At 39.2% G+C, this 27,391-nt stretch overlaps 2 protein-coding genes across 2 annotated transcripts; one reads left to right on the top strand and one right to left on the bottom strand.

Annotated features, from left to right (window-relative positions):
- Nucleotides 1-8,527: 8,527 nt before the first annotated feature.
- ilrun (inflammation and lipid regulator with UBA-like and NBR1-like domains) lies at nt 8,528-21,082 on the bottom strand. The gene is made up of 5 exons (XM_028575911.1): nt 20,728-21,082; nt 17,979-18,133; nt 17,632-17,829; nt 17,038-17,342; nt 8,528-11,309 (listed from the first exon to the last, which is right to left on the bottom strand). The coding sequence occupies exons 1-5, from the start codon at nt 20,883-20,885 to the stop codon at nt 11,274-11,276; spliced, it is 852 nt and encodes a 283-aa protein (XP_028431712.1). The 5' UTR covers nt 20,886-21,082; the 3' UTR covers nt 8,528-11,273.
- Nucleotides 21,083-24,232: 3,150 nt separating this feature from the next.
- snrpc (small nuclear ribonucleoprotein polypeptide C) lies at nt 24,233-27,391 on the top strand. Its single transcript, XM_028575912.1, has 6 exons — nt 24,233-24,331; nt 25,054-25,096; nt 25,201-25,309; nt 26,157-26,216; nt 26,368-26,472; nt 26,814-27,391. The coding sequence occupies exons 1-6, from the start codon at nt 24,324-24,326 to the stop codon at nt 26,933-26,935; spliced, it is 447 nt and encodes a 148-aa protein (XP_028431713.1). The 5' UTR covers nt 24,233-24,323; the 3' UTR covers nt 26,936-27,391.

The raw sequence follows: 27,391 nt of genomic DNA, 5'->3' as shown, positions 1-27,391 counted from the left end.
CACAAAATTTGCATGGCAGTTTCTTCTACAAGGGTTTGACCTTTTCCTTGGCTCTAGAACAACAATTGCGTGGTTCAAAGATGATAAGAAAAGAAGCTACAGACTGGTTGTCAAATACGAAGCCACAATTTGTCAACTGTGATCTCGACATAACGCTTGTGCAGGTGTCCCTAGTGTAAACAGGTGTCAATGACCCACCTGAGTTGTTTTAGCAAAAGTCAATCAACACTATAACCCAAGCTTTAAGTAAATTTAGTGTTGAGTGTCATATTGCCAGAATATGAGTATGAAGTGAGTTATCATCTCTGACTTTGATTATGACAGCTCCTCCAACTGTTCTGGGGGAGAATCGGGGGAAAAATCAGTTCTTAGTCAATTTGTAAAAATGACTTTACATTTTTATGTGGCATTACGTCAGGCATGTTTATAAATACCTGCTGCTGCTGTCATTAATTTATACAACTAATTACATTTCAACAGCACATTATGAGTAATGGAGCCCTATTAGATGACTCCCTCTCAGAACAGACAGGTTTATTGACAGCGATGCATTCAACCTTTATGTTAATCCAGTTTGAGATCAAGTCAAGATCCATTTCCTGATGTTCCACTTCAACAGCTGGGCAACTTGCCAGTGCATTATGCTGCATATAAAACAGTAAGCACTGCAGAGACATGCCTGATCCTGCAGATGTGCAAGAAAAACACAACAGATGTGAGGTCAAAAGATGGTATAGTGTTACCGTATGTCGTGTAAGGGACAGACATGACGCAGTGGTGGAAGTGTGTGGAGATGTTTTTTTTACCTGTGCATGGATGAAGCATTTTACTTTTTTGGCATTTATTTGTACAGGACAGCCTAGACTTGAAAGGGGAGAGAAAGGGGGAACGACACGCAGCAAAGGGTTGCAGACCGGAGCCGAACCCGCGGCCGCTGCATCGAAGAGCAAACCTCCACATATGGGTGCCTGCTCCACCAGGTGAGCTAACCAGGCACCTTGGATGAAGCTTTTTCTGATAAACTAATCAAATACCATCATGTATAATATGTACAGTAGATCAGAGGTAGCTTAGCGATGTTTGTCAGTGTTGGCCATGTTCACAAGCTGAATGATCGGCAGGCCAACCAAAAGGAGAGCTAGACAGTTTTTTGCTCATGTCAACTCTAATAGGCCTTTCAGACCAAACGCGATTTGCACTGCGCTTGCTGCTGGGTTCAGCACCCATCTACAGCGTGCTGCAGCGCTCCCCGGCGGTGCCATCATAGACCGCCTTTAGTCTGAAAGGCCCTTAAAGGTGCAGTAGGTAAGACTTATAAAACTAACTTTCTGTCATGTTTGCTGAAACTGACCCTATGTTCGAGTAGAGCTACATGAAGCAGGTAATTAAAAAAATAAATCCGGGTTCCTCTGATTTGCAAAAATCCACAGCTCCCTGTTCAGATGCACCAATCAGGGCCGGGGGGAGGGGTGTAACTGCGTGTCAATCACTGCTCATGCACATGCATTCATTCTCCCTTGTTGGAGGAGGGGCGTAGGAGACCGTTTTGGGCTTTAGCGGACAGGGGGGAGGGACTGAGAAGTTGTCGATGTTCAAATATTTTGGCTACGTCCTGGATCTTCGCAATCCTACCTACAGCTGGCTGTGTGATGCAGGCAGTGTTTTCTAGGCCCATAAGTGTCACAAAATCTTTGTAAACTCAGGCATACTTGTAATGTGATTGTGGATTAAAATAGAGCATTTAAAATGTGTGTATTTGTGAGTGTGTGCCAGCATGTGTTTTTGACAAAAAACTGTGATACGGAACAATAAGCACTTTTAATCAATCATATAAAAGTGCCAAAGAAAGAGGTTTAAATTAACAAACATTATTCAAATTATTGTTTGAAAATGTCAGTATGAGTAGAAATGTATGTAGGCTAGTAGCAGGTTACCAGAGTTTGTAATTCAGAGGGCCTTCACACAACAGGAACCCGTTTCAACAAATTTGCAACATGCAACAAGTGTTTCACAACATTATATAATGAAGGATAATTCCTACTCCCATCAATTTCAATGCGTTTCACTAAACAAAACAACTGCCATACATGCGACCCATGTATGAGCATGTCAATGGCCATGCCCAATGAAAACAAGGCTTATGAGAGCGGTGAGAGTAAACCAAAATAACAAGCTGAAAGACGGAGAAGTGCAGAGTCGGGTGATAATTCTAGAGTGGTTCATAACCTTTATATACAAGTAGCCATGTGATCCACTGTTAATAGACCTATATTGATTATAGCTGCTGCTTTTATGGTATTGATAAGAAAAGTAATAAAGAATTAGCCTAAAAACAAATCAAAAAAAATTCCTAATTTATCAATTATTAGTGTCATGACATTTACATTCACTCAAGGCAGAAATTAACAATGAAGAAAGAAGTATTAAAGCTGTGAAATCTCTCCCCCCCTTGTTTAACTCCTATGACAAACACATTTTCACTTTATAATCTCTCTTAACCCTCTTCATACTTTTCAAAAATGTTGATAAGGGGAGTTTTTTGGGTTGTACCGGTTTGGTTGACAGTGCTTAATCATTTGGGTTTCATGTTATCTCATTATTTACATTTTTCCCGGAAGACCAACAATAACTTAACTTGACAAATGCCAGTCAAGACTGATGTGTCATCTTTGTTGTTTGCACATGAGGAAAGTTACAGTTTTAAATCATGATCACATGACATCCCATTTATTATTTTAACAGACAGTAGTCAAACTTTTACTAGATGCATTTTTGCATGTCACCAGAGAAAGGGCAGGGTCAGCAAAAAAAATAAAGTTACTTGGAAGTTGAAACCGTTGGATGCAATAATAGATACGTCCAAGAAACCAGGTAGACAATCACAATGTGTCAAGTGCTGATGACCGATACCACTGGTGCCCTTTTTGACAAGCATCAACCTGGAGATTTCACTTCTGAAAGCATCCTGCATGAAACTGACGACACACAGCACAAGACACATTTAGCTGAAGAAGGTTAAGTAATTACAGAAATTATGAATCTATGGAGTTAAAGGTAGAACTTCTTTCAACAGAAGAAAATCCCAAAACACAGAAGTCCTCTTTAGAGAACAATGTAGTTACACAGCAACTGTATTCACCAACACTTGATGAAAAGGAGGTAGGGACACTTCCTGCCTCAGGGTGAAAAGTGTATTACATGTCTTTGCAAGTGAATGTTGTCCATGTAGGAGGCAGAGATCTTTCAACAGAACAGGCCTTTGATGTTGTATGGATCCAATCCAAAGAAACCTGAAACCACAAACGTATACACCTCCTAATTTTAGCATATTACATTAAGGCATCCAACAGTTATACCCTTTATCCACCAAAATCTGATTATATATGCAGGTTTTTTAAACGCTGGTAAAACCACTAAAATAGGTTTTAGACTCCTTACCAATTGCCAATATACGGTTATACCTTTCTGTTTATTTTCTTTTTTTTCTGATGAAGGCTAATGAAAAATGTTATAGCGCTTGATTCTTTTTTTATAGGCCTATAGGCTATGTTAATTATTCAGTCTCTCTTTCAAACTCGGTGCAGACTAATTTGGAACAATGTCTGAGCGCTGCTTGGGCTGAGACGGACAGAGTTGGTGGCTGTGATGACAGAAGTTACAGACGACGGTGACGCACGTCATAGAATCGTGCCAGAAAAAAGCTGAAAATTAGCATTTCCATCTGGTTTTCCTGTTTCCATCACTGTCGATCGGAGCTGGGGCTGATAAATACCTAACTACTGCAGAGTCATTTGAATGAATAAATGTCGATCGTAACCTTCCCAACTGTAGACAAAAGCCAGATGTTAATGGGTTTTTTGATCAGTTGGAAAGGAGTATTAGTAGTTACTACAAGAGGAGTACATTGTAAATGTATAGATTATTGATAGCCCAGTCCCATCAAATAAATATGACATGAAACAGCTGTGACATTTGAGTCACAGTGTGCTTTACAAAACTATCACAGAAGAAGATTACAAACATTTTGCAGCAGGACTTAAGCGTGATTTATGCTTCTGTGTTAAATCTACGCCGTGGGTACGTATGTATATGGAAATACCGACCCTACGCCATAGTCTGACGTGCAACTCTCTTAAAATGTAACTACACATCGCGGCGACGCACTTTGTTTGGCCGTGGCTTGGGAGCATTGCATTTCCCCCGACTCATTTCCTGGTTGTCCTTCTCCATAACAACATGAAATCAAGGAGAGGGTTAACTTTTCCTGCTACAGCTTTCCAACTGTGGTCACAAAGCACAGAGAAGACACTTTGTTTCTCTCACTATGACCCTAGAGTCGCTACTTGCTCCGAAGCTAATCGCCTTCACTCTTTCACTCTCTACCTCACAGTGGTGTAGTCTACGTGATACAGGTTTACACAGTACACACACTAAGAAAGATCCAGGATTTCCATATACCCTCTTAAAAATGCGCAATGGCACGTAACAACATACTTTCCATTATAATTTTGATATATTTTGAAATGTCATGTGTTTTTCTTTTTCACATAGGGTAAATAAAGGTATTTCCACTGTAAAATTGTTGCATAAAAGTGTGTCAGAATGCAGGAAATTAAGTCTTTGACGTGCAAAATTTCCCTGGGGGAGGACACCGGACCCCCCATTATGATATGCCCCCCCTCTTTTTTTTCTTCCCCGGTACGATACACACAGACATCGTAGTTTCAGCGAGAAGTCATCCATGCACCTTTGAAGTGTGTAGTCTTTCACAGTCTTATACTTCAACAGTTTAACAATAAACTGAGACTTTCTTGACTTGCCAAATTATCTATTAAACTGATGAACATCATATGTGTAATTTATGGCACAAGGGGATCAAAAAATAATTATTATCCATCATATTTTTTTTCGAAAGATCCGGTCCCATGGCCCGGAAGTAGGAGGGTGTGACTTCGGCTCTCTATAGGCCCATACATATACAGTACAGTGTACCCACTACAATACAGACTAGTCCACTGCTACCACACACTCCCCATGCTTACTTTAGTTCAGTAAACTTTATACTTCCACTCCGCTACGTTAAAGACGGATTTGCATTTTAATCAACTACAATTACTCAACAGCTGTAGTGAATATTTACCTCTGGAGATAAACATTTTACAGGTAAAACTTGTCATGATCAAACACATGTGGCCTTGCTATAGATGATATATATTGCTATTGAGGATTATACGAAATTGTAAAACTTGGCACCTGGACCTGGTTACAACATTACAATGCTGTTAATGATTCAAGATTACTCTGAAAGAGGCCAGTTTTTATACTTTGTACTTATTTTGATACGTTTTGATAATAATTCTTCTGAACATTTAGTACTTGTGAATTTTGAATTAGGAATTTTGCATATGCAGTATTATTTAATTGCAGTATCTCGTCTTTAACTTGAGTAAATGATCTTCCACTGTTCTTGAGGCTCTGAGCCATCTCTTTACAAAAAGTTTGGCTCACGTTAGTCGTCATTTATGATGCCCACAGTGCTCCCCACCCAGACAAATAACATCTCTAATCACATAAATAACTCCGAGGCAGTAGGAACTCTATCAACCAGATGGTGTATGAAAACACATGGCTGCTTCCTGTCTCCATCCCAGACTGCACCACTTAACCCGTCATACCCAATGTACAGTTTTTGCATTGTACTGAATGAGTCAATGTGACATGTCATATTTTAGTATTTGATCTTAAAGGGATACGCCACCGTTTGTTGAAATAGGGCTTATCACGGTCTCCCCTAGCTGTAGATAGGTGGGCCAACGCACTTTTTGTGCATGCATCGTTTTAGTCCAGTGCAACACCTGCAGCGCCGCTGCTAGTTAGCTTAGCGTAGTGAATGGAATCCTATGTTGCCAGTTAGCATGTTGTGAGTAAAAGTGAGCCAACAAAAGACAAAAAAACAACCTAATTACTTCACAGACAAAAAATGCGTTGGCCCACCTATCTACAGCCAGGGTAGACCATGATAAGCCCTATTTCAACCAACGGTGGCCTTTAAATTGCTTATTTTGAGGAAGTCAAATCTAATATCACTGCTGTGTAGTCAAGCATGCATTTGGTGAGTGGTGTTTGCTGTGCATTGCTCAGGGCAAGAAAGTATGGAGAACTTGATCTGAGTTTTGACAGATAAGGATCAGCAGACTAGATGTTAAGTACACAATTAACTGCAGCAACATCTTCTTCATAAAACATTTTATTTTAATTTAAATTTTAAACCGCCTGTGATCCTGAATAGGAATATGCACAAATGGATCAAAAACATTTACATTTTTATATTTAACTTTTGTTTTTTGACCCTGACATGCATTCATTTCCTCTGCACATGACAATCTTCTTTTTCACTTAAGTTAATAAATAAATTACTAAAAAGCACTAGAGTGCTTGTCCACAAAGGACCTACATGTACAGTACAATGCAGACGGTATTTTATAGTTTGCTTTCCACCGTCCATCTCTTCATTCCTTCACTCTTAAGGCTGTTTTATGCTTCTGCATCAACTCCCAGTTTATCTTATGTTAGCAAACAAACTTTAGCACAACTGCCCACAAAGTACTGGTTGCTGGCGAAATGCTAATTTCAAAACGTTACTGACATATAGACACTTTACAAACGGATAACCCCGTCATTGTAACCACAGACTGTTTATAATTGTAACCAAAATATGTCTGAGTTTATTTGCAAAGCTTATGTCAGTGAACTAACATGTTGCTACTCCCCACAGTAGGCTGCTTCAAACACCGACTATCAACACACAGGACGAGTTGACCAATCACAGTCCTTGTGGTTTGCGTTACCTCGACGCGAAGTTACACATTTTTGGAGGTGCACGCTGAGCTACGGCGGAGGGCTCCGAGAGGGGTTCACGGCGACGCAGAGGGTTTTGCGGGGGTACGCCGTCAATTCGAAGCCAAAGCATAAATCAGCCTTTATGGTCTCGAGCTAAAGGTCTGTCTGACTAATTGATGGGCAGTTATCCATCGTTAACAAAACAAACCTATTGACTCAAATGCTGTGAGAGATCGCAGATATGATAAAAGCTTTGGAGAATCCACACTGAAACAAAAGTCAATATTTGTTCTCAGTTACCCTGTCACATGATGTCTACACAAGCCCCATTCAAATAATCGCCTCAGTGCTCTCCACCTGCATGCTCATGGACATCACACCCACACAGACACACTGTCTCTCAAACGTAAACAAACAGTCAAGTTGCCACGTTGAGTACCAAAGCGGGAATTGTTAAAGAATGATGTCCTTACTTAATATTTCATGTCCATGTAGTGGAGGACTTGCACCTAAAAGACCAACCAATGGATATTTGTGTAAAATCTATTCATTTTAAGTTTCAAAGGGCCATAGGAGCCTGAGCGAGAAGCTTTCCACTGACTTTAGGTAGCAGATACTTACTTACACACACGTGCATGTGTGGTGGTGCATCTTTCTTTGGAAATCTATGAATGTAGAAAGAGTCTAGCATTACCTACTTAAACAAACAGGAATTCTAATATTTGGTCATGCATTTATTTTACTGCAAACACTTCCGTAGAAAGGCTGTCTATCATTGTGTCAGTATGAGACACTGATGTCTGATAGCTTGTTTGGTTACCTATATAGAAGTTGTTCGTTTTTTTATAACAGCAAAAACCAACGATTCTGTCTTTACATCTCGTCATTCCATCAGCCAAAGACTTTACTGTATATACAGCAAAGTGTACTTTTACAATGGTTGTTCATTTAACAACCATTGTAAAAGTACACTGGGTGGGAGGGGGGGAGATATATGAGCTTGGCATAGGAAGGAAGGGGAGCCAAATCTGATTAGCTTGTTGAATTCCATGTTTTCTAATAGCCGGCACACAACAAACTGACTGGGATGTCTTATTTCAGTTTGTGGGTTGATAGGCACTCCCAAATGATAGATACCCAAATGTATGCATTGAAAGAGTTTTTACACATCCCCTTTAAAACACACACAAAGGCTGTGCTGTACTTAAGGCACATCTGTGCTTTGAGTTAAATGCTAACATTAGCATGCTAACATGCTCACAATGGCAATGATAACATTCTGTTTGCCATGTTCAACAGCTTAGTTTTTTTTTTTGTTCTTGTTTAAGAATGCTAACATTTGCTAATCAGCACTAAACAGTACAGCAGAGACTGGGGGATGCCATCAGTATGAACAAATTGATAACCTGGCCACCATCAATATCTAACACATTTCATGGAAATGAGACATTTCACAAAAACGACAAATATCATCCTCACAGTGGCACTTAAGATTCATCCTTTAGGCACCATTAATATCTGTACAAAATTAATTTCAGCAATTCATCCAAGATTTGTCAAGACATTTTACTAGGTAGCACAAGATGGACTGAAATTGCTGGCACTGCAGCTTTACAATTGGCGTATATTGGCTGAGAAGGGAGTCATTCAAAGTTTAAATGGCAGAGGAAGTAAAACATACTCATACTCATTGTTTCAGTGTTAATTTAATCATACAAATGCTTAATTATAGATACAGGGGGGGGAAAGCTTTATTTTGACAGTTTCTCTTCAGATAAATGTGCTATTTAAGGACTATGTAAACGTTCATGTCATCCACTCACCATACCACCCATCTCAAATCCGTACATAGTCACAAACTAAAACTAGAGAATGAATCCAGCAATATTCAGATTTCTCACCATCTGTCTCTCTCACAAACCAAAACACTCACAAGCAAGCTCACAAGAAGGAAGGAAGCACACACACAAAAAGAAAAAGAAAAAAAAAGACGTGACTAAAAGAGGCAAACGCAGAACAGTGTATACTGTTTGGGAGGAGGACTATCAGTTGACTCAATACAAATACAGCAGCGGTGCAACACAGAATGCTGGTGAATTGTACAAACAGGGTACAAATGATCATAGAAGCAATCAACTCTAAAGATCATGATGATTAACATTTAGATGATCAGAACTACAACAAGTTTGATAAATTAAAATATCCTCCTAGAAAAAAATTGTAACACCATCGTGGAGTCAACAACTTTTCCCCATTTTCTTTTTAAGCCCAAACTACATGATGAAATGCACTGTCTGACATAATGAACATAGCAAAACTGAAGTAAAAATTCAGGTGTGATAGTAGACAGCCTGTATAACTCATTTCCAGGCATGCAAAACCTAAATGTGTGATGTGAATGTAAACATCAACCAATCTTCATTTTCAAAGTCAGACATCACCGGTGCAGTGATGAAACTAACTTTTAAAACTTTGTGGTTAACACTTTGAAAACAAACATTAAAGCTCTGAAGAACATAGGCCTTTAGGGGAGAGCGGATAAGCAAAAAAAAAACAATAGAACCTTCTGGAAAATACTGGTATCACAGTATCACCTCAGAAGTGGTGGACAGTGTTGTGCAAATAGCAGTAAACGAATATCAGTGCCAATAAAGCTGATGCAAACCATTAATTTTCATATTCAAATATTCTCAGACTACAACGTATTATTTTTTCTTTACTATGTACTTAGCATGATGGGGAGTTGAAGAAATCTGATTTTTAGCACCACCTGCTGGCTATACATGGGACTTTTTGCATCCGCAGTGCACAACAAGACATCAAATAAATAAGTCAGTTAGTGAGTCAGTTCATCCAAACGGTGCCGAATCACTCAACAAATACTTCAGAGGTACACGGCCAGTGAAGCTCTCTCCATATCGATCTGTATGTGAATAGACACGTCATCCTTTGCCCAAGTAGTATACACCATTTTTATGTCAGTTAAATCCAAAGAGAAACCATAACATACATGCAACCTTAACAGGCGCGCGAACGCGAACGCGCGCACACACACACACACACACACACAGGACATGGACTCAGAACTGCAGTCCCTCACCAGGCGAAATCGATTTAGATGGCTTTTTTTAAACCCTTCCTCACAGCTCACTTGCGTAAACTCTTGCATCCTTTTGCGCTTCAGCATCTATTTAAAGCAAAAACCTACCCTAAAAAAAAACACATACACACATCCCATACAGTCTGAAGTGGGAAACCTGCAGACAGAACAGATTAGTGTCGTGGTTCCCTGGATTTTATCTTTGGGAGAGACAGGGTTCCTAAACAGGCATGGTCCCTATTTTCTTTGCAAAAGTGGAAATGGAGGATATTTGCCCCATTTTTGAATATCTTTGAATGTGAACATGTGGTGTTTAATATGTGTCTGATCATTGTTTGGAAGCCAATACTTCTTTCAGACGTGATAAACATGGGTTTGTTTTTGGCTGTAATTAAACAGATGCTTGACTCCTGAGAGCAATGTAATTGTGTTACTTAATTTCAAATGTTGTGTCAAAGATGTTTTTCGGTTACCGACAGTGAGTAATGTAAGAAATGGTCCAACATGTGTTATGAATTTTTTGTTAGTCTTGTTAATGTCTTCGTGCCAGTATAAAAAAAAAATATATACTTTTTTCAGGGCCACGTGTTATTTGAACTGCCTCAGCAACCTGGGAGGGTTCAAGGAGGGTGAAAAACTGCTTACTTTTAGCCCGAAAAGGGGAACACTGTTTACAACAGTAACTTTTGAGTAAAGTGTAATACAAAAACAAATATTGGTGGTAACTATTAGTCCTCTCAGGCATAAATCCAACTATTCTCCACAAAAATACTTGAAACATGACAGTCCATCATATGTTGTCAAGAGTATTTTTAAGCACTTTTCTTTCTCTTTTTTTTTTTTATATTTTTTTTTTATTATCAATGATCACATTAATTTTGGACTATTCTCAGCAATTTTCCAAAACATTCCCAGACCTGTGTAGAAACCCTGAAACAAAGTATTAATTTGTCCATGGGAATACTAAATTGTATGTAGGTTGTTCAGGGGTTGATTTTCCCTTTAATTAGGCGTGTTTTACAGTGGAAATAAAAATAGTCGTGTGTATCTATTTGTAAGGTTTTATAGCACTCTTAAATGAAGCATTCACACATGCGTATCCGGGTGTTGATGTCAGGTGGGATGTTTCACTGTAGCAGATGTAATCCATCCCCTCACTGTAGTTTGTGTTTCTGTGGAAAGGACCACAGGGTAGAGGAGAAGGTTGTCATGAGTCAATATAAAACAACAGTTCCTCCGTCCCCCCTGTCCGACTTCTCTGCATTTAAAGACTGCCAGGGTGGTAATCTCATCATCCACCATGGTGTGATGTGGGGAGGGGCTCTTTGTCATTCTAGCTCTGTCCAAATGGATACGGTCCATGAATACCCTGGGGAAAAAAATGACAGAAAGGGTATTAGAGTAGTTCATACAGAATGAAAGTGAGTATATATGTGAAGATGAAAGTAAAATATTAGAAAGCAGGAGACACATGGAAACAGGAGCTACATGTGGAAAACTTTAGTGTGGTATGTACTGTATGCAGGAGCTGCACCACTGTCTGCTGTGACCATCAGTTTCAGGGCAGTAACAAAACCTGCATTACCTGTAGGAAGCAGCTCAGTCATTGGCCTTTTGAATAATTGTCTCATTTAAATGCCCCGACGGGATGACAAAGCTAAGTGGTTCTCGATACTCCAGGATAATTACACCCAGTGCCCCACCCCTCCCTCCCCCCCAAAAAAAACCCACATAAAATTGCTATACTACTATATTACTATATTATAGTGTATATTTATTTTAAGTTCTGATAACTCATACTGTCATATTTTGTGCAGAATTATGTGTTCTTTGTCTTTTGAAAATGTTGGCGGTAGAGATTGTGCGCCTTAAAAAGTGTTTCCTGTTGTAATTGCAATAGTTAAATAACTGGATTTTCTGTCTTTACACACCAGAAACGTGTCTGACGCAGTGCTGCTGCTGCTGCTAGCCTTGTCCGTACACATGGATGTTTCCCATTGATAAAATGAAATACCATGTTAAACATAAATATATACTGATTTGATTACAGCAAAGACAACGTCGGAAGTATTGACGGCAAAATAGGCTACAGAATTTTTTGTTCTGTATTGACAGGTGCAATATTATTAAAAAAAATAATATTTTTTTTTTATTACATTCATATATCTGCATTTATATCAAAACCTAGAGGCTTTCAAACATCAACATGACATTTATTAATATGCATTCGTATATATGACATATAAACATATTTTCTTATTCTATTTTGCTTGGAAACGCTTCCAACACGCTCGTTTCTTGCGCGAAAAATAGGCGTTCTAGCAGGCACGCGTCTCACGCAGGCAGTGTGGAAGCTCTAACCTGTTAACATGGGAGCCGAAATAAAAACGGACCCGCGACGCGTGCAGTGTGTAACCGGCCTAAGTGTGCTTTTCAAATGTTCTAATGAACAGTTTGTGCAACTGAGAAATATAATTTTCTCTTTCACTTATGTTGTTATAATAATATATAAATGTGCAAAAAATACAATCAGATATATCAAAAATGTAACAAGAGCAGAGAGCAACAATAATATAAAATATTAAGAATAATATGCAAATAAAATATAGAATAAATAAATATTCTAAATAGCACAAATCCTTCATCACACAAATGTGAAAACGCACTAAAGAGAATGTAATTATACTTACTAAGAACAGAAAACACAAACTAAAACCTGACCTTTCTGGCCTTCCTTGATCCAAAATCATCACTGATTTCATCGTATGAAATCCGCTCCCCTATTGAGTGATTGATACTGACGGAAAGGCCAGTGAGCCGTTCCTTGTACATGGTTGACCGATCAGGTACGACTTGATCAACTTTAGTTTAGAATAGCTCCTCTCTGCTTGAGCCACAGTGACTGGCAGAGTAGGTGCAATCCTCAGAGCAGTCCAAAAGTTGGGGTAGATCTCCAATAGATCCTTATCATCCCCCGTACCCCCCCTTGTCCGGATCGTTCCTTTTGGGAGACCAAGCAACATAGGCGCCGATTTATGTTTTCCTCCGTGGGTGCTCACGGGCGCACGCCCTTTAAAAAAAATAAAAAAGTAGTCAAAAAATGTTTGCATTTCAGACGGCCGACTTGAACACACCCGCCTTTCTACTCGATAATAAAGCCGGAAAGTCTTTCAACTCAGGATAGGATTGGAGATGAAAAGTTTAACTGACATATAACTGCGATCAACTTCGTTGGTATCGGTATCGGCTTCTATGCCCAGCAACCCGTTCGACCCAGAGGTCAACTGTCCCCCGCTCACCCCTCCTTTTTCCCCTTCTCACAGCTTCTCTGTGCAGTGTGCACGGTACCTTCTCAGCAAGCAGGGGCGCCAATTTGCCAATTCCCCACAGGGTGAAATGATAGATAATACAGTAGAAAACTGCTTCGAGGATTTTTTTTTAAGTGCTCGTGCCGCCCCCCATGTGTCATGAAAATATGCCACCACGGGCAGCTGCCCACTTCGACCATGCCAAAAAGCGCAACTGCATGACGTGATACTACTACGTGCAATAATGTGGCCTGAGAGATTCAGTTGAGTTGTTACACTTACAGGTAGATGCAGTGATGATCGACTTTTCCTCAACGGAAACCATAAACTTGGTTTAAAGAAGCTATAGATTTTCCTGACGCGTGTCACAATGAATTTGTAATTGTAAGCAATTCACAAACTCATAGCAATACTCACGTGAGGGCAGTAAAATACTTCATCATCGTACCCTTAGTCACAGTTGATCTTTGACATTAATATCCTCTTTGATATCAATTTTAACAAAACTGAAAGCAGTGGCCACCTCAGTAGGCTGTAATGATCATTATACACCAGAAAACTATACAGTTGGATGAATGAGACCCTTTGCTAAGCTACCACCAGTGGGGCAAAGAATGTTAAATTTGGCCTGAGCGTGGAGCCAAAGGAAAGGCTATTGTAATATAGAGGATATATATTAATCTCAAAGTGCGGCTGGGGCTCCCTGGAATTTGATCATTCGTTTTTGAGGTAGATCATCTAAAACAAATGCGGTGTTCACACTATGACACAACAATGCAACAGGTTACAAGTCATTTTCAATGGAAGTCAGTGACATGAAGCTACATACTGACGCCCAACACTATGTAGTGCGATGGGCATGACGCACTACATATCAATGTTGAGCTGCCCTCAACTTTCTTCAGCGCTCCAATGATGCAGTGAAGTGCCAACCACTGATGTTTTTTTTAAACTCACAGGGCTAGCTGTGTTACTGTGTTATTTAGCTGATGCTATGCTAGCTTTCTGTGTATTGTGGTGCACACGGGGATGCAATAGAGCAGCGAAATGTGAAACGAAATGAGCTCTTGAAGAACACTTCAACGGCGACTCTGCAACAGTGTAGCTGGCCACGCTTGGCCGTTTTGTAGCTTTTTGACGCTCCTAGTGTGAACATGGCATACGTTGTTAGTACAAATTTGGACCTTTTCTTGGTGGCCCTGGATAACAAGTCAGCAGAGGTGGAAAGAGTACAAGAAAACTGTACATACAGGGCTCGAGAGTGCGACCAATTTGGTCGCAAATGCGACCAAAATTTGTAAGGGTGCGACTAAGATTAGATTTAGTTAGATAAGATTTTTCCTAGGTCGCACCGGTGCACCTAATGTCCTCGCATCCGCTGCCTCTCCACTAACGAAGCAATGTCGTTTATATCGATATGGTTTAATGTTGCGTTACATGACCCATTCCTTCTGTAAAGCCGTGCCTGTGTTTGGATCTCTCCTCCGCAGCCCCCCATTCACTCACACACGGCAACATGGAGAGACACAGCGCCGCCGGTCCAAACTCCCGACATTTGTCTACAGTTTTAATTGTTATTAACACAGCTGTATATTGTTAAGTATGAGAGGGAAACCTGTATTGGTACCAGTGTTTCCGCTGGTAACTCTCTGTTACTGCGGCCGCCACGGCGAAAAACACATTAGAAGTTATTAAATGCAACTAACTTCAGTTCGTTGAGTAATAGCGTGTAAGACGGAGCTTGCTGGATCATAGTTCATAAAAATGCAGCGCAGTGACGATACAGACATGTCATAGTCTACACAAGACGGGTGTAACGCCGCTAATGAGTCAGCCGTCACTCTCTGAGTAGCCTAGCATATGCTTCAGTCCATCGCACTCCCCCGGTCTTTCTTTTTTTTTTCTAAAGATTTCGGCCTTTATTTTGATAGGAAAGCTATAGACATGTAGGAAAGGGCCGCAGGTCGGAGTCAAACCTCTATATTTACCAACTGAGCTATCCGGGCATCCTCTTTCTCTTTTAATCAGTCTGTTATTGTTGTTGAAAGCTTATGAAGGAGCTTTCTCGGATATATATTTATTTTATATATCCTAGGCTATTTATTTTAGATAACTTTCATTTACATGTGTTGCAGCTGTATATTTTCAAACTGGTAAAAGAAACCCTGTCTTTGCATTTTATTTTAATCACAATCTGTTTTAATAAAAGAGCTTGTGAAAAGTGGCTTTGACTTAAAATTTAACATTTAGCCTACTTTGTAAAAAAATACAGAGCTATATATCGTGTATCGCCATTCAGCGTTACGGCGATGCAAGGAAAAATTTGGGTGCACCTAAATTTTGTGCTGGTGCACCTAAATAAAAAAAAGGGGGTTAGTAGTGGAAAAATATTAGAAACATGACCCCCTATGTTAACTGTGCCAAGGTACAATATTGCTAACCTTAACCCATTAGGACATGATCCTTAATTTGATTGCGTTGTGCATTTGTACTGTTAACTAAATACGAGGCCCAGCCTGGGTATGACCATCGTTGCTCACCCTTCCCACCAGCTGACGGCTGACCGTCGGCCGGGAACGGTGAGCAACGATGTGCACACAACTGAATGTATTTACTGACTAATGTTTTTACTCCTTCAGTTAAACCTTATTACAACATTTTATTGCCACAACTTAAACTTTGAGACACCCCAAACTGTCCAGAACCTGATGTCTTAAGAGCTGACGACCAAGCTGCTGTGAAAACTGGGACGTATGAATGGCCAGCCTCTTGCGCTTTCCTTGAACAACACTTTGGTCCATGAAAAAATAGAGTAAGTGAAAAACAAATGAAAGTTCAAACACATCAACCAAATCAATCCACCAACCCTTCGAACTCTACCTCATAGAAATGGTCTGCTAGTGTAATTGTAATGTTATTTCTTGGAGTATCTTAAAAAGCTTCATATTCCTAAAATCAGTACAACCTAAGCTACAAGGGTATGCAAGTCAATAAAAAATTATAATTAATAAAAGTATTGAGATTGTCATATATAAAAACAATTAAAAAAAATTGTGTTTTCATCAAATTTGACTAAATTAAATTTGTGATATCCCGGTACCGATATACCTATACCAATATACTCATTTTCATGAGCATAGTGTAAAGGCATCTTGATAGTTTCCTCTACAATAGAGATGATTCACCTGCAGTTTTGCACCGGTCATCACATAACGTGATGACGTCATCACGAGCGTACAACGTGATGATGGGAAAGACTGAAGCCTTAGCTTTCTGCTGAAAAAAAAAGAAAAAGAATGAATGCTCTAGCTGTTATGGTTTTAATTTTACGTTGTTTTATACACGATCGTTAACAATGATCTCCAGCAGCCATTATAGGGAAATACTCTGTCGCTCCGTTAGCCTGTTTTGGATCGGACATCACCTAACGTGCAACGTAATGGCGCGAAAGACAGAAGCCTGTGCTTTCTGCTGCAAGAAGAATGAACGCTCTAGCTGTAGTGGTTTTCATTTTAAACCGATTTAAACAGGATCATGTTAACAACAACTATAAGATTTAAAGAAGCACTTAACATACCACACCAGGGGAGCAACTAAATACTGTAGATGGAAGCATGTCCCACTGACATGATGTAGGTTTCATGAAAACTGCACATGCACAAACACACAATAAATCAGAAAGGCTCCTTATATGAGCTAACGTCATGAATGTAGTGAATGTAGTGATGCAGGTTTGTAAGTGGTAGTAGCTTTGTGAAGTGTGAAACCCTAAATTTGATTCATACATACCTGACCATAAGTCACCACAGAAAGATTGGTTTGGAGACCATTTGACGCCCTATTTACAGCATTATGAGACTGTCCATTTTGATCTTGCTGGATTGGCTCTTGCGTGCGTTCCCACGCCCCGCCAGGATCTGTGAAGCTGTTGTCAGTGGCGTCGTGCTTGTTCTTCTGTGGCGAGGCAAAGGGGTTGAAGTCTCCCTGCACATTGCGCTGGGGTTGGGTATTGAATTCTGTCTCGAAGGAGGACAGCTGCTGGGTCACGCCGAGGAGACCTCCAACTTCTACACTAAGAATTACCCAGATCACATCTGTGGAGAAAACAAGCATTCACAAACATGGACTGACTATGTGACTGAGCCAACCAACCAATTTGCTGATTTCCTCTTTGTTTCAGTGTATCATTGTTAATTGCACGTTTTGGTGTGGTTGGTCAGACAAAACAAGCAATTTAAAGACTTGGGCTCAGATACATTTGATGAAATTGTAACTAACAGACGTTGACAGTAATAGAAAAATAAAATAAATGTTAGTTGCAGCCCCAATATATAGTCTCATCTGAAACAAATAATAGAAATAATTGAAATATCAATTTTGTACCTCCATAGAATAATCCGGTGGCTGTACACATCCTCCACTGGCCCTGGTACATGCCTGGAGCTGTGGGACTTCGCATCTGCACACTCACATCTGATATTTCCTGGGGGTCTAGGGACTTTACCAGAACTGTGTTTACATGCCCAAACTGATCCCCACCAATGTATTTGAGACAAACCCCAGGTGGCCACGACTCTGCACCTATAGTACACAAAAAGTGCGTGCAGTCAAATCACAGTTCAAAACCACAATGTCCAATGTCACTGCTCTGGTGCATAGTACATACAGATTCGTAAACTTTACTTATACTGTGTAAGATGAAAATGGGAATGCAGTGCCATGCTCCACACCTGTGTTTTGTATTCTCCAGGTCTTTGTGAACGGTGTATCTGGAGGAACGGACTCTCCTTCCCCAATTGTCACATCTTCAACAAAGGACATGGATGGCGTGTTGACGTTGGGACTTTCAAAGTCATAATATGCACCAATAGCAGCCTGCAGGTTCCTGTAACACACGAGGAAGGGCATGGTATTAACAGAGGTCTGCAAAACACATGCGACCCTGGCCACAAGGTTATGTACTTTATGAATATAAGATGACATCAAGAAAACCGACAGTCAAGGTATTCTTTGTGTGAACATTTTAGTTTCTTTAGAATACTTGTTCTGAATACACAATAACATATATTAGAGTTGGTCAAATACCATTTTTTGATTCTGATACCTGAACTTAGTACTGATCCGATCTGTTTTAACAATTGTATACTACCTGCATGGATGTGATATTATTTCCATCTTTGTTGTCTGTCTGGCTCAGGTTAAAAAAATACAAACAATGAATGTCACAGAACTTTCTTTTATTATCCAGTTTGACAGTCAGTTATAACGGAAAAAGAACATAAATAAACTACTTTAATGTAGATTTTCTTATGGGCTTTATTACGTGGTATCGGATTGATGTATAAACTCCAGTGCTTCCCGATACCAGCGTTTTAGGTATTATCGGAGCCGATACTGATATCGGAACATCTCTAATAAATAAATAAATAAATAAATAAATATATATATTTTATTATTATTAAAAACTTGCTGAGTCAAGGAGTCCAGGTGACAGACAGTCTTCCTAATCTGCTGCCTCACAAACTATATCATTAAATGTGACAGTCCACCAATCTGACAATTACAAAGACAACCAATCCTAAAACAAAATTCACATAGATTAGACAGCTCCATTACAATTCATTAGTCTCTTTTAAAGCAAAACATCTAAAGAAAAAACTGTTAACAACAGAGCAACTCCTGGGACAATGAATATTTTTCCTCTATTTTATTCACACATTTTTTCTATTTGAATGTGAAGCGTTTTATACTAAAGCTGAAGTAATTGAGCGATTGATCAACATAAAATTAGTGGCAAGACGCAATAATTGTTCAGATGGAGACCTGTGGGTCAATATCTACTCATAGGCACTGTACGCACAAAAGTGACACGTAGTTGTGTGAAAAATAAAAATAAATTTGAGAGAGAGGTGCAGGTTCACATCTGGCCAATTGCTGTGTAAAGTTGGCATACTTGCTGGATAGACGGTTTTGGAAAGTTACAAAAGCTTTTTGGTTTAAACATACTGACATAGTACAGTAAAGTAGACAAAAAAAACGGAATCATAATGCAACTCAATAACGTCGTTCATTGAACCCTTCCTGCTTGGTTAACATCAATGTCTGTCAAACTCCACCCCTCTGCAGACTTTCTGATATAAATTTGTAATCTCCAAACCCAAATTGAGGTTTGCCTGATGACATCACTGACATCATCGGGGGTTATTTTCTCAGACTTGACAAACTTCCTCCAGAGCCACAGAAAAAATAACGTACAACTGTTTCTACAGGCTGAATGGTACGTAACATGATTATTAAACTGATATGAACATGTAAAATGTGTGGAAAACCTGTAATGAAAGTGACTATTGTGTTATCTGCTTACTAACTGATCATGAGACATATGCATCAGCATCTAGGTGATTTTCCAACTTAAAATGTCTTGGGGGAAACCCTGATTCTGTGAAAAAAAAAGTGCTCAAGTAGGACAAGATGATTTTTCCTAAAATATTCCTGACAATTGCTAATGTATTGCTGCTCTGGTTAAAAATAAATCTACACAGCACTATTAAACTAGTTTCAGTAGTATCACAAATACTCAACAACTGTCACATGATGATGTCATCATTCCAGACTCCAAAATGAACCTGAACAAAACAATACACTTCCTGTACATTTTGTAAACAGAATATTGAAACAATTTCTCACCTATTTTTTTTTCTAAGACTTTGAACAGGTTGAAGTCTTGCTTTTTTGAACCCACTAAGTCTGTCTACTCTTTTAACCTTAGAGATATTATCGGTTTCTATGATAATCCAGATAATGGTGCTCTTGAATATCTGATTTCATTATTCTATATGCCAAATGTATTATTCAAAAACAGACATTTTCTAATTCATTATCTAGCTAATTTTTTACCTTTTCCCATTTCTTGTTAACAAACAAGACCTGATCAGGGCCATCGACCACTGATTAACTAAAAGCTTGGTATCAACTGATCAAAGACCACTTGTTGTCAACCGTTCAGATCACGACTGGTTACGTCATCAGACGTGAAGTGGCTGGCTCTGCCTCGAGTTGTAGCTTCCCGAAGAGCACGATTTAACTGGCTCTGGACACTATTATGTAATATGGCAGATAACGTACACTGAGAGTTCCCTGTACTTAAATTAGCCAGTTAGTCAGCCAGCTTGCTCATTGCTTTTCCAGTTATTTCACCTTATAATAACTCACAGTTGGGGCAAACTTTACCGTTTCACTTCCGCTTGTCCCCGAAACGATCGTTAGTAGCTAGTTAACTACAACTTAACTGCCCGTTTTCCCATTTCCTGTGAAGGAATGATGAAATGATCTTCTCGGGTTTGAACATTAACTTAGCACCGTGTGTGTCTACCTCCATTTTTATAGCATTTTAACGTAAGCTAACTAGCTAGCTAATTATACTGCTAGGTTAGCGTCATGTTGCTGTCCGAGATCAGGCCCTCGTATCCCCGTACTCACCAGTTGGTCATGTCCAGGAAGAAGGCGCAGCCGGCTGGGTTGAGCTGAAAGCCCAGCAGCCTCTGGAACTCCGAAATGAGGACGTCCTTGTCCGTGGTGCCCATGCAGCTGAACTTCTGCATGAGCTCCGCGTCCACGTCCATGTCCGTGCCCTCCATGGGGTGGCGGGTGTCCCGTAGCGGAGACGGGGTGGTGCGAGGGGGGGGACCTCTTTCAGTTTAGTCCGAGGCCTTGTCCAGCCATAACAACCAGCTCAACAATAACAACCGTCACTGCGCATGGCACAACTAGGGGGACGATGTTTGACGTTGCAACAGCCCGCGCGTCACCTTCGCCAATCACGTAGTGGGCGTCGACGTCATCTGTTGCTATTTGCAGCCACCTTTTCATTGGTTTATCAATCAGAATCAGAATAGGATTTATTGCCAACTAAGTAACACTTAAATGAATTTACCTTGGTGATTGGTGCATACATAAAAATATTAAAAATGAAATAAACAATAAAGCAAAGTGCTGCAACAGGAAATAACATATTTATAAAACTGAAATATTACGTCAACAAAAATGTTAAATTCAATTAGACTTTATTTCAAACACACAGGTCCATATCAGTATAAAAATATCTAGGACACAACAACACAGACAAAACAAAAAAGTATGTAAATTTAATTTCACAAGATCAAAGTGATTAAAATCCATACAGACATTTGTTCCAATGTTTCCAAAAGCAAGAAGTGTAACTTGCGTCACTCTGTGTGGGGTCAGTTAAAGCCATTATAATTACATTTTTGGAAAAAGTTGAGCGACACATACATTTGCACATACAATTTCTCAACGCAGCATGAAAGGTGGGAACATACTATCATAAACATATGACTCGCTCTTGTCCATCTTGGCAGTTTGACAAAGATTCTGAATGCACCATTAAATGTGCAGTTAAGACTTATAAAACTAACTTTCTGTCATATTTGCTGAAACTGACCCTATGTTTCGAGTAGAACTACATGAAGCAGGTAATTAAAAAAAGAAATCTGGCTCCCTGTTCAGATGCACCAATCAGGTTCGGGGGGGGGGGGTGTCTAACTGCGTGTCAATCGCTGCTCATGCACACGCATTCATTCTCCCTTGTGGGGGGGGAGGGGTTTAGGAGACTGTTTTGGGCTTCAGCAGAAAGGGGGGAGGGACCGAGAAGTTGTTGATGTTTAACTTTTTTTGGCTAAGTCCTGGATCTTCGCAAAGCTACCTACAGAACCTTTAAAGGGTAACTACCGTTCTTTTCAACCTTTACCTGATTTCCCTATGTTTTTGTGTTTAAGTGACTGATGGGAACAACAATCTTTGACATTGGTCCAGTATTAAGCAAGATCGCTGCAGTCTGCAGTGGCGGAACCTAGCTACAATGTAAGTTAATAGGGCAATTGTCCAGCTTGTATTTACCTTTACAAAAGTGATCGTTTTGCCACTGACCGGCTCAGATTAATATTCTAAGTGTGTGACAACATTATGGAAATTATTTCTAAGTCAACCTTTCTGTTGAAGAGTAAGATCCTTTTTTTAAACATAAAAACATCCGCAAAATTGCATTCGCTAAACCCACCAGACTCCATGTAAATAAAGAGTAATTTGGGCATCGTAAAATACACTTCATTCAAAGTCAACAGAAACAAAATAAAACGATGAAAAGCCGTTTTGTGTCGTCATTCCACTTTTCTTTTTTTTTAAGATTATTTTTTTGTGGTTTTTCCCTTTATTTTTGAAAGTGGATAGATATGAAAGGGGGAGATAGAGGGGGGATGACACGCAGCAAAGGGCAGCAGGTCGAATTCGAACCCTGCGCCGCTGCAGAACTCGGCCAACATGGGGCGAATGCTCTTACTGGGTGAACTAGAGGCCGCCCTGTCATTCCACTTTTCCAACCATCACAACTCTCATTTTGGTTGAAATAAATTCATAGTTTACAGATTTACACTACTGGTCAAAAGTTTTAGAACACCACAATTTTTCTATTTTTTTATTGAAATTTTAGCAGTTCAAGTCCAATGAATAGCTTGAAATGGTACAAAGGTTAAGTGGTGAACTGCCTGAGGTTAAAAAAAAGTAAGGTTACCCAAAACTGAAAAATAATGTACATTCAGAATTTCACAAAAAGGCCTTTTTTAGGGAACAAGAAATGGGTTAACAACGTAAAGCTGTTCTGCAGCAATGGAGGTTAATCAAGCTTTGAAAGTTGGTGCTACCAATTCCCACAGGTGTTCCAACTTGTCTGGATTACTTACAACGCTCTCTGTTTGGATAAAAGTATTGTTGGAACACACTGTGGTACCGTACCCTCGTGAGCATTATATAAACAGTATTGTACTGCAAAAAGTAGTGTGTTGCTATAAAAATGGCAGGAAAAGGGCAATTAACAATGGAAGAGAGAGAGACCATCATAACACTTAAGAATGTTGGTCTCAGACAGCCTCAGTCCGCCACTGTACTCCATTACATTTTAAGGGTGGATATTGTACTTTGTACATTTATCTGACACATTACTTTGAACGGTGGATGAGTTTTATGATGATCTTATAAAATATTTTAAAACAGTATGTAAAGTCGTGAATCAAAATAACTTCACCTTGACCAGCTACAACATCAAAATGCTGCTTACATGGCAATACGCAGTCTGACATTGGGCTATTATGATGCCTTTCTTTATTATTTTTTACGTTGAGTAGCTACATTTAGCAGATAATACTTCTGTACGTGTACTTAAGAATAATGATGGATGCATGAGTTTGACTTAATATTTTTTTTTGGAGGCAACTTTTACAAATTATAGGATACTTATTCTAAGATACTTGCTATGCTTTGCTTCAATCATATTTAGCAATAGGTAAAACCGCTAAAAAATAAAAATAAAAAGGTAGGGTATACTTAGAGTGGGCAAGATCTTTAATTTTAATCTAAACGAAATCTGACTAGGATCATTGAAAATTTTCATTTACTGACTCTAAATCTTTCAAGCAAAATGTTCTCAATTTAACAATTAGTACTTTGTTGTTAAAATGTGGATTTGGGGGGAAAACTTAAAGTATTTTATTTACAGGTACCTTTTTTTAAACATAAACACATCCGCGAAATTGGTTTTGATGGTTTTTGCGCTAGCAACTTCAGAGCTGTTTCTGGTTAAACAGAAAGGTCTCAAAGAGGTTTTAAAGGTCTATCTCTGAAGGGATCCTTGCCATAATGTTGTCAGACACAGAATATCAACCTGAGCCTGTCATCGGCAAAACGAGCTGGACAATTGGTCTATTAACTTACATTGTAGCTTGTTTCGCCGCCGCCGACTGCAGCGATCTTGCTTAATACTGGACCAATGTCAAAGATTGTTGTTACCATCAGTCACTTAGACACAAAGACATAGGAAAATAGAGTGCAGTTTGGAAAAAACTGTAGTTACCCTTTAGTTAAACAGTATTTTATTTACAGGTATTTTTTCATGCGGTGGTAACTCATAATTTCAGGTGGAACTAACTGTCGGTAGGTCTTATATCTGGTAGGAACACTTTTTGGGAACACCGGAATCGCGCTCTCGAAGGAGATTGCCGGGGAACATGCCTAAGTACGTATTTTAATTGTCTTATATGTTTTAGTCTATGATTTCCACGTTTCACCGAACTTAATTATTGTTTGTATTCGTATTAAGTAACGAACGACGGTAAAATATTCTTAGAAAATTAATGAAACAGACCTGTTTGTTTCCAGTGAACGATGTGAGCTTTGTTTGGGCTGTGTCTATTTGCTGGACTCACTCAACCTCGATGTTACCAGCTAAGAAGGTTGATAGAATTAAGAGCATGATACTAAACCAAACCAATGTTCTTTTTTTTGTTTCTTTATGAATTTGATGGTTACCTAAGCCCGGGTTTCAGCTGGGTAGATGGTGAACATGTATACAATAATTACACCTAATAAACACCTCAACATTTCGTGTAGGATATTGAATTGCCTTGCAGGACAACATCTGCACAATATACATACTATAATTCCCACAGGACTCCATAACTAAAACATATTCCCGTAGGACGTTTTTGTAAAGGAATCATTTGTAATGTGAACATGATGGCGGAAAAAAAGCTTTACAGACCAAACAAAAAGGTTTACAAAATAGTATTTCTAGATTGCATCTTTTAAAACCAAAAAAGGTTGTATTATGTGTCAGTGTAAATGACTTATTTGGCTGTTGAGTTTTACAGCTCATTTTATATTGTGACTCATACAGTTTTGGGATAAGACATGTCTGCAGCTCTGGATTTTTTTGTGTTAACTTAAACCCCCAAACAGGTTTTACTGTGATTACTGTGATACCTACCTTACACATGATTCGGTAAGTTGTGCTTGCGTGTGTATATCAGTTCAAATTACTGAAAAGAATTAAAGAATCTATCTTTGTTGTATTTTGCTCCTGTAAAAAAAACTTTTTTGTTCCAGCCATCAGTAAGGAAGACTCACTGCAGTGGCCGAAAACACAAAGAAAATGTGAAGGATTACTACCAGAAATGGATGGAGGAGCAGGCTCAGAGCCTGATCGATAAAACAAGTAAGCTAATTATTGGCTCAATTATCTGAAAAACATGGTTGAGGGGATCTAGAAGTACTAAGCAACTGCTACGCCTCTTTAATTCTTTCTGCCACTCTTTCAAAAGTTGTCTGTTCTCCTGAACAGCGGAAGGTCTAAATATCCTATAACCCGAAGGTGGCCTCTAGTAACATATTGCTGATGATTTATTTGATTGTACGGTCTACCATTCACATTCATAATCACTGCATGCTGTTTCTTTTCCATATTTACTCCTGATTAGATATAACAAATAAACTAGGTGTTAAGAGTAAAGCCTGTTACGAATCCCACATAAGACATGCTTATGCATGTGTGTGGGATATCCAAGCTCTTTTCTTAAATAGTGCTCTATGTATACCAGCTTACTTGGGCCCCCTCTAAGATTACAAACTGCTAATCCACATCAGAGATGCTAGTGTAGTATTGTCCACTGTGAAGGAACATGTTGTTTTACAGACTAAATTCTCCTTTGCAACCCCAAAAGAGGGCAGGCTAAATGTCCTTTGAGCATGGAAAGAAGGCAAAATGACAGTTTTTATTTAAAGTATTAGTAATTAGTATATTATTGATGGTGTTTTAGCTGTATTTTTTTATTTGGAGCCCTACCCCGAACACTTAATGTTGCAGTGGACAGCAACATTGCAGCATAAACTTTAGACCACATAGTGTTTTTTGCTATGCAGAAATTCTTTAAAAAAAAAAGACTCCATACGGTGCATTTTGTGGTGGTGTTTGCATTCCATACGTACCGTATGAAACTGGTTTAAATGAATTCTTTACAAACATAAAAATGTGTGTGTTAATGTTTTGTCTTTTCTCCCAACAGCGGCTGCCTTTCAACAGGGAAAGATTCCTCCCACACCGTTCCCTGGTGGCCCTCCCCCAGGTGAGTCTGTCGTCTTTCAGTTCTGCAGTAATTTGATTAACTCTAATTAGTTAGTTTACTCAGAAGTCAATGCAAATGAAGCTGTCAAAATGCAACGTAATTCACTGTGATTCATGTGAATCTGATCTAACATTTGCTGTTTGTAATACAGGTGGTCCTCCTCGCCCAGGCATGCTACCAACCCCCCCTATGGGCGGTCCACCTATGATGCCCATGATGGGGCCTCCACCACATGGAATGATGCCCGGTGGACCCGGTAATTAATATGCTTATTATTGCGATCACGGAAGGCTTGCATCATGTGGATGCACAGACAGTTTTGTTGTCATTACTTAGAATTCCTCACGGGGGAGACAGAAACTACGCACTATAGATTTAAGACTCTGAGTGTGCACAGTATCAGAAAACCAAAAGAGAAGATATTTCCACACCACAGTGGCCCATTTTAATATGTGATTATTAAAGAGTACAATCTTGACCAGGTTATTCTAAATGAGTTGTGAAGTTTTAAACGCATGAACATGACTCGTTTTTTATATAAAACTGCTGTCATAAATCAATACCTAAAGCTGTGAATCCCTTCACTGTCCCATTTAGGAGGCATGAGGCCGCCAATGGGAGGACCCATGCAGATGATGCCAGGACCACCACACATGATGCGTCATCCTCGACCCATGATGATGCCAGTCAGGCCGGGCATGATGCGACCAGACAGATAAGACCAAGTGGATTTTCTGTGCTTTTTGTTGCCATGAACAGATACTGTCTAGTGAGGACACTTGGATTTTTCAACTTTTTAAATTTTCAGATGTCCAAACTCTTCAACCTCAAACCTGACGTCCCTGATGTAATTATGTGATATTTGTATAATTACTTTCTTGTGCCAGAATTGTGGTATTTATTGCTATTCACCTCCATTAGAATTGATTTCAGAGGACTGTTTTTAAAGATCTTTTTTTTTTTTTTATTAAACGTTCTCTCTTGTGTTAGTATCAAGTTTGAATTATCTTGTCTCGCTTTGACAAACTGTTCAGCAAGCACATTTAAAGAGTGCGTTTGATATGACAATATTTGTTACTATATTTTTACTTTTATTTTAGGTTTTACATGTTTTTGTTATTTCATTTCATTGCTTGGAGAAATAAAACCGTGATTTCAAACCTGTTTCTTTTAAA

This window comes from Perca flavescens, chromosome 4, assembly GCF_004354835.1.
Source record: "Perca flavescens isolate YP-PL-M2 chromosome 4, PFLA_1.0, whole genome shotgun sequence".
Lineage (NCBI taxonomy): Eukaryota > Metazoa > Chordata > Actinopteri > Perciformes > Percidae > Perca > Perca flavescens.
The sequence above is the reverse complement of the archived record's forward strand: the minus strand, read 5'-3'. Positions and strand labels throughout refer to the sequence as shown.

What these genes read in the sequence shown, in the direction of transcription:
- ilrun (XM_028575911.1), bottom strand. Translation starts at nt 20,885, where the DNA reads ATGGAGGGCACGGACATGGACGTGGACGCGGAGCTCATGCAGAAGTTC. An exon ending in CACCGGATTATTCTATGGAG is followed by an intron (nt 17,343 to 17,631) that starts GTACAAAATTGA and finishes TTTTCTCCACAG; the next exon opens with ATGTGATCTGGGTAATTCTT. An exon ending in CTGTGGTGACTTATGGTCAG is followed by an intron (nt 11,310 to 17,037) that starts GTATGTATGAAT and finishes TTTTTTCCCCAG; the next exon opens with GGTATTCATGGACCGTATCC.
- snrpc (XM_028575912.1), top strand. An exon ending in CCTACCTTACACATGATTCG is followed by an intron (nt 25,097 to 25,200) that starts GTAAGTTGTGCT and finishes TTTTTGTTCCAG; the next exon opens with CCATCAGTAAGGAAGACTCA. An exon ending in GAGCCTGATCGATAAAACAA is followed by an intron (nt 25,310 to 26,156) that starts GTAAGCTAATTA and finishes TTCTCCCAACAG; the next exon opens with CGGCTGCCTTTCAACAGGGA.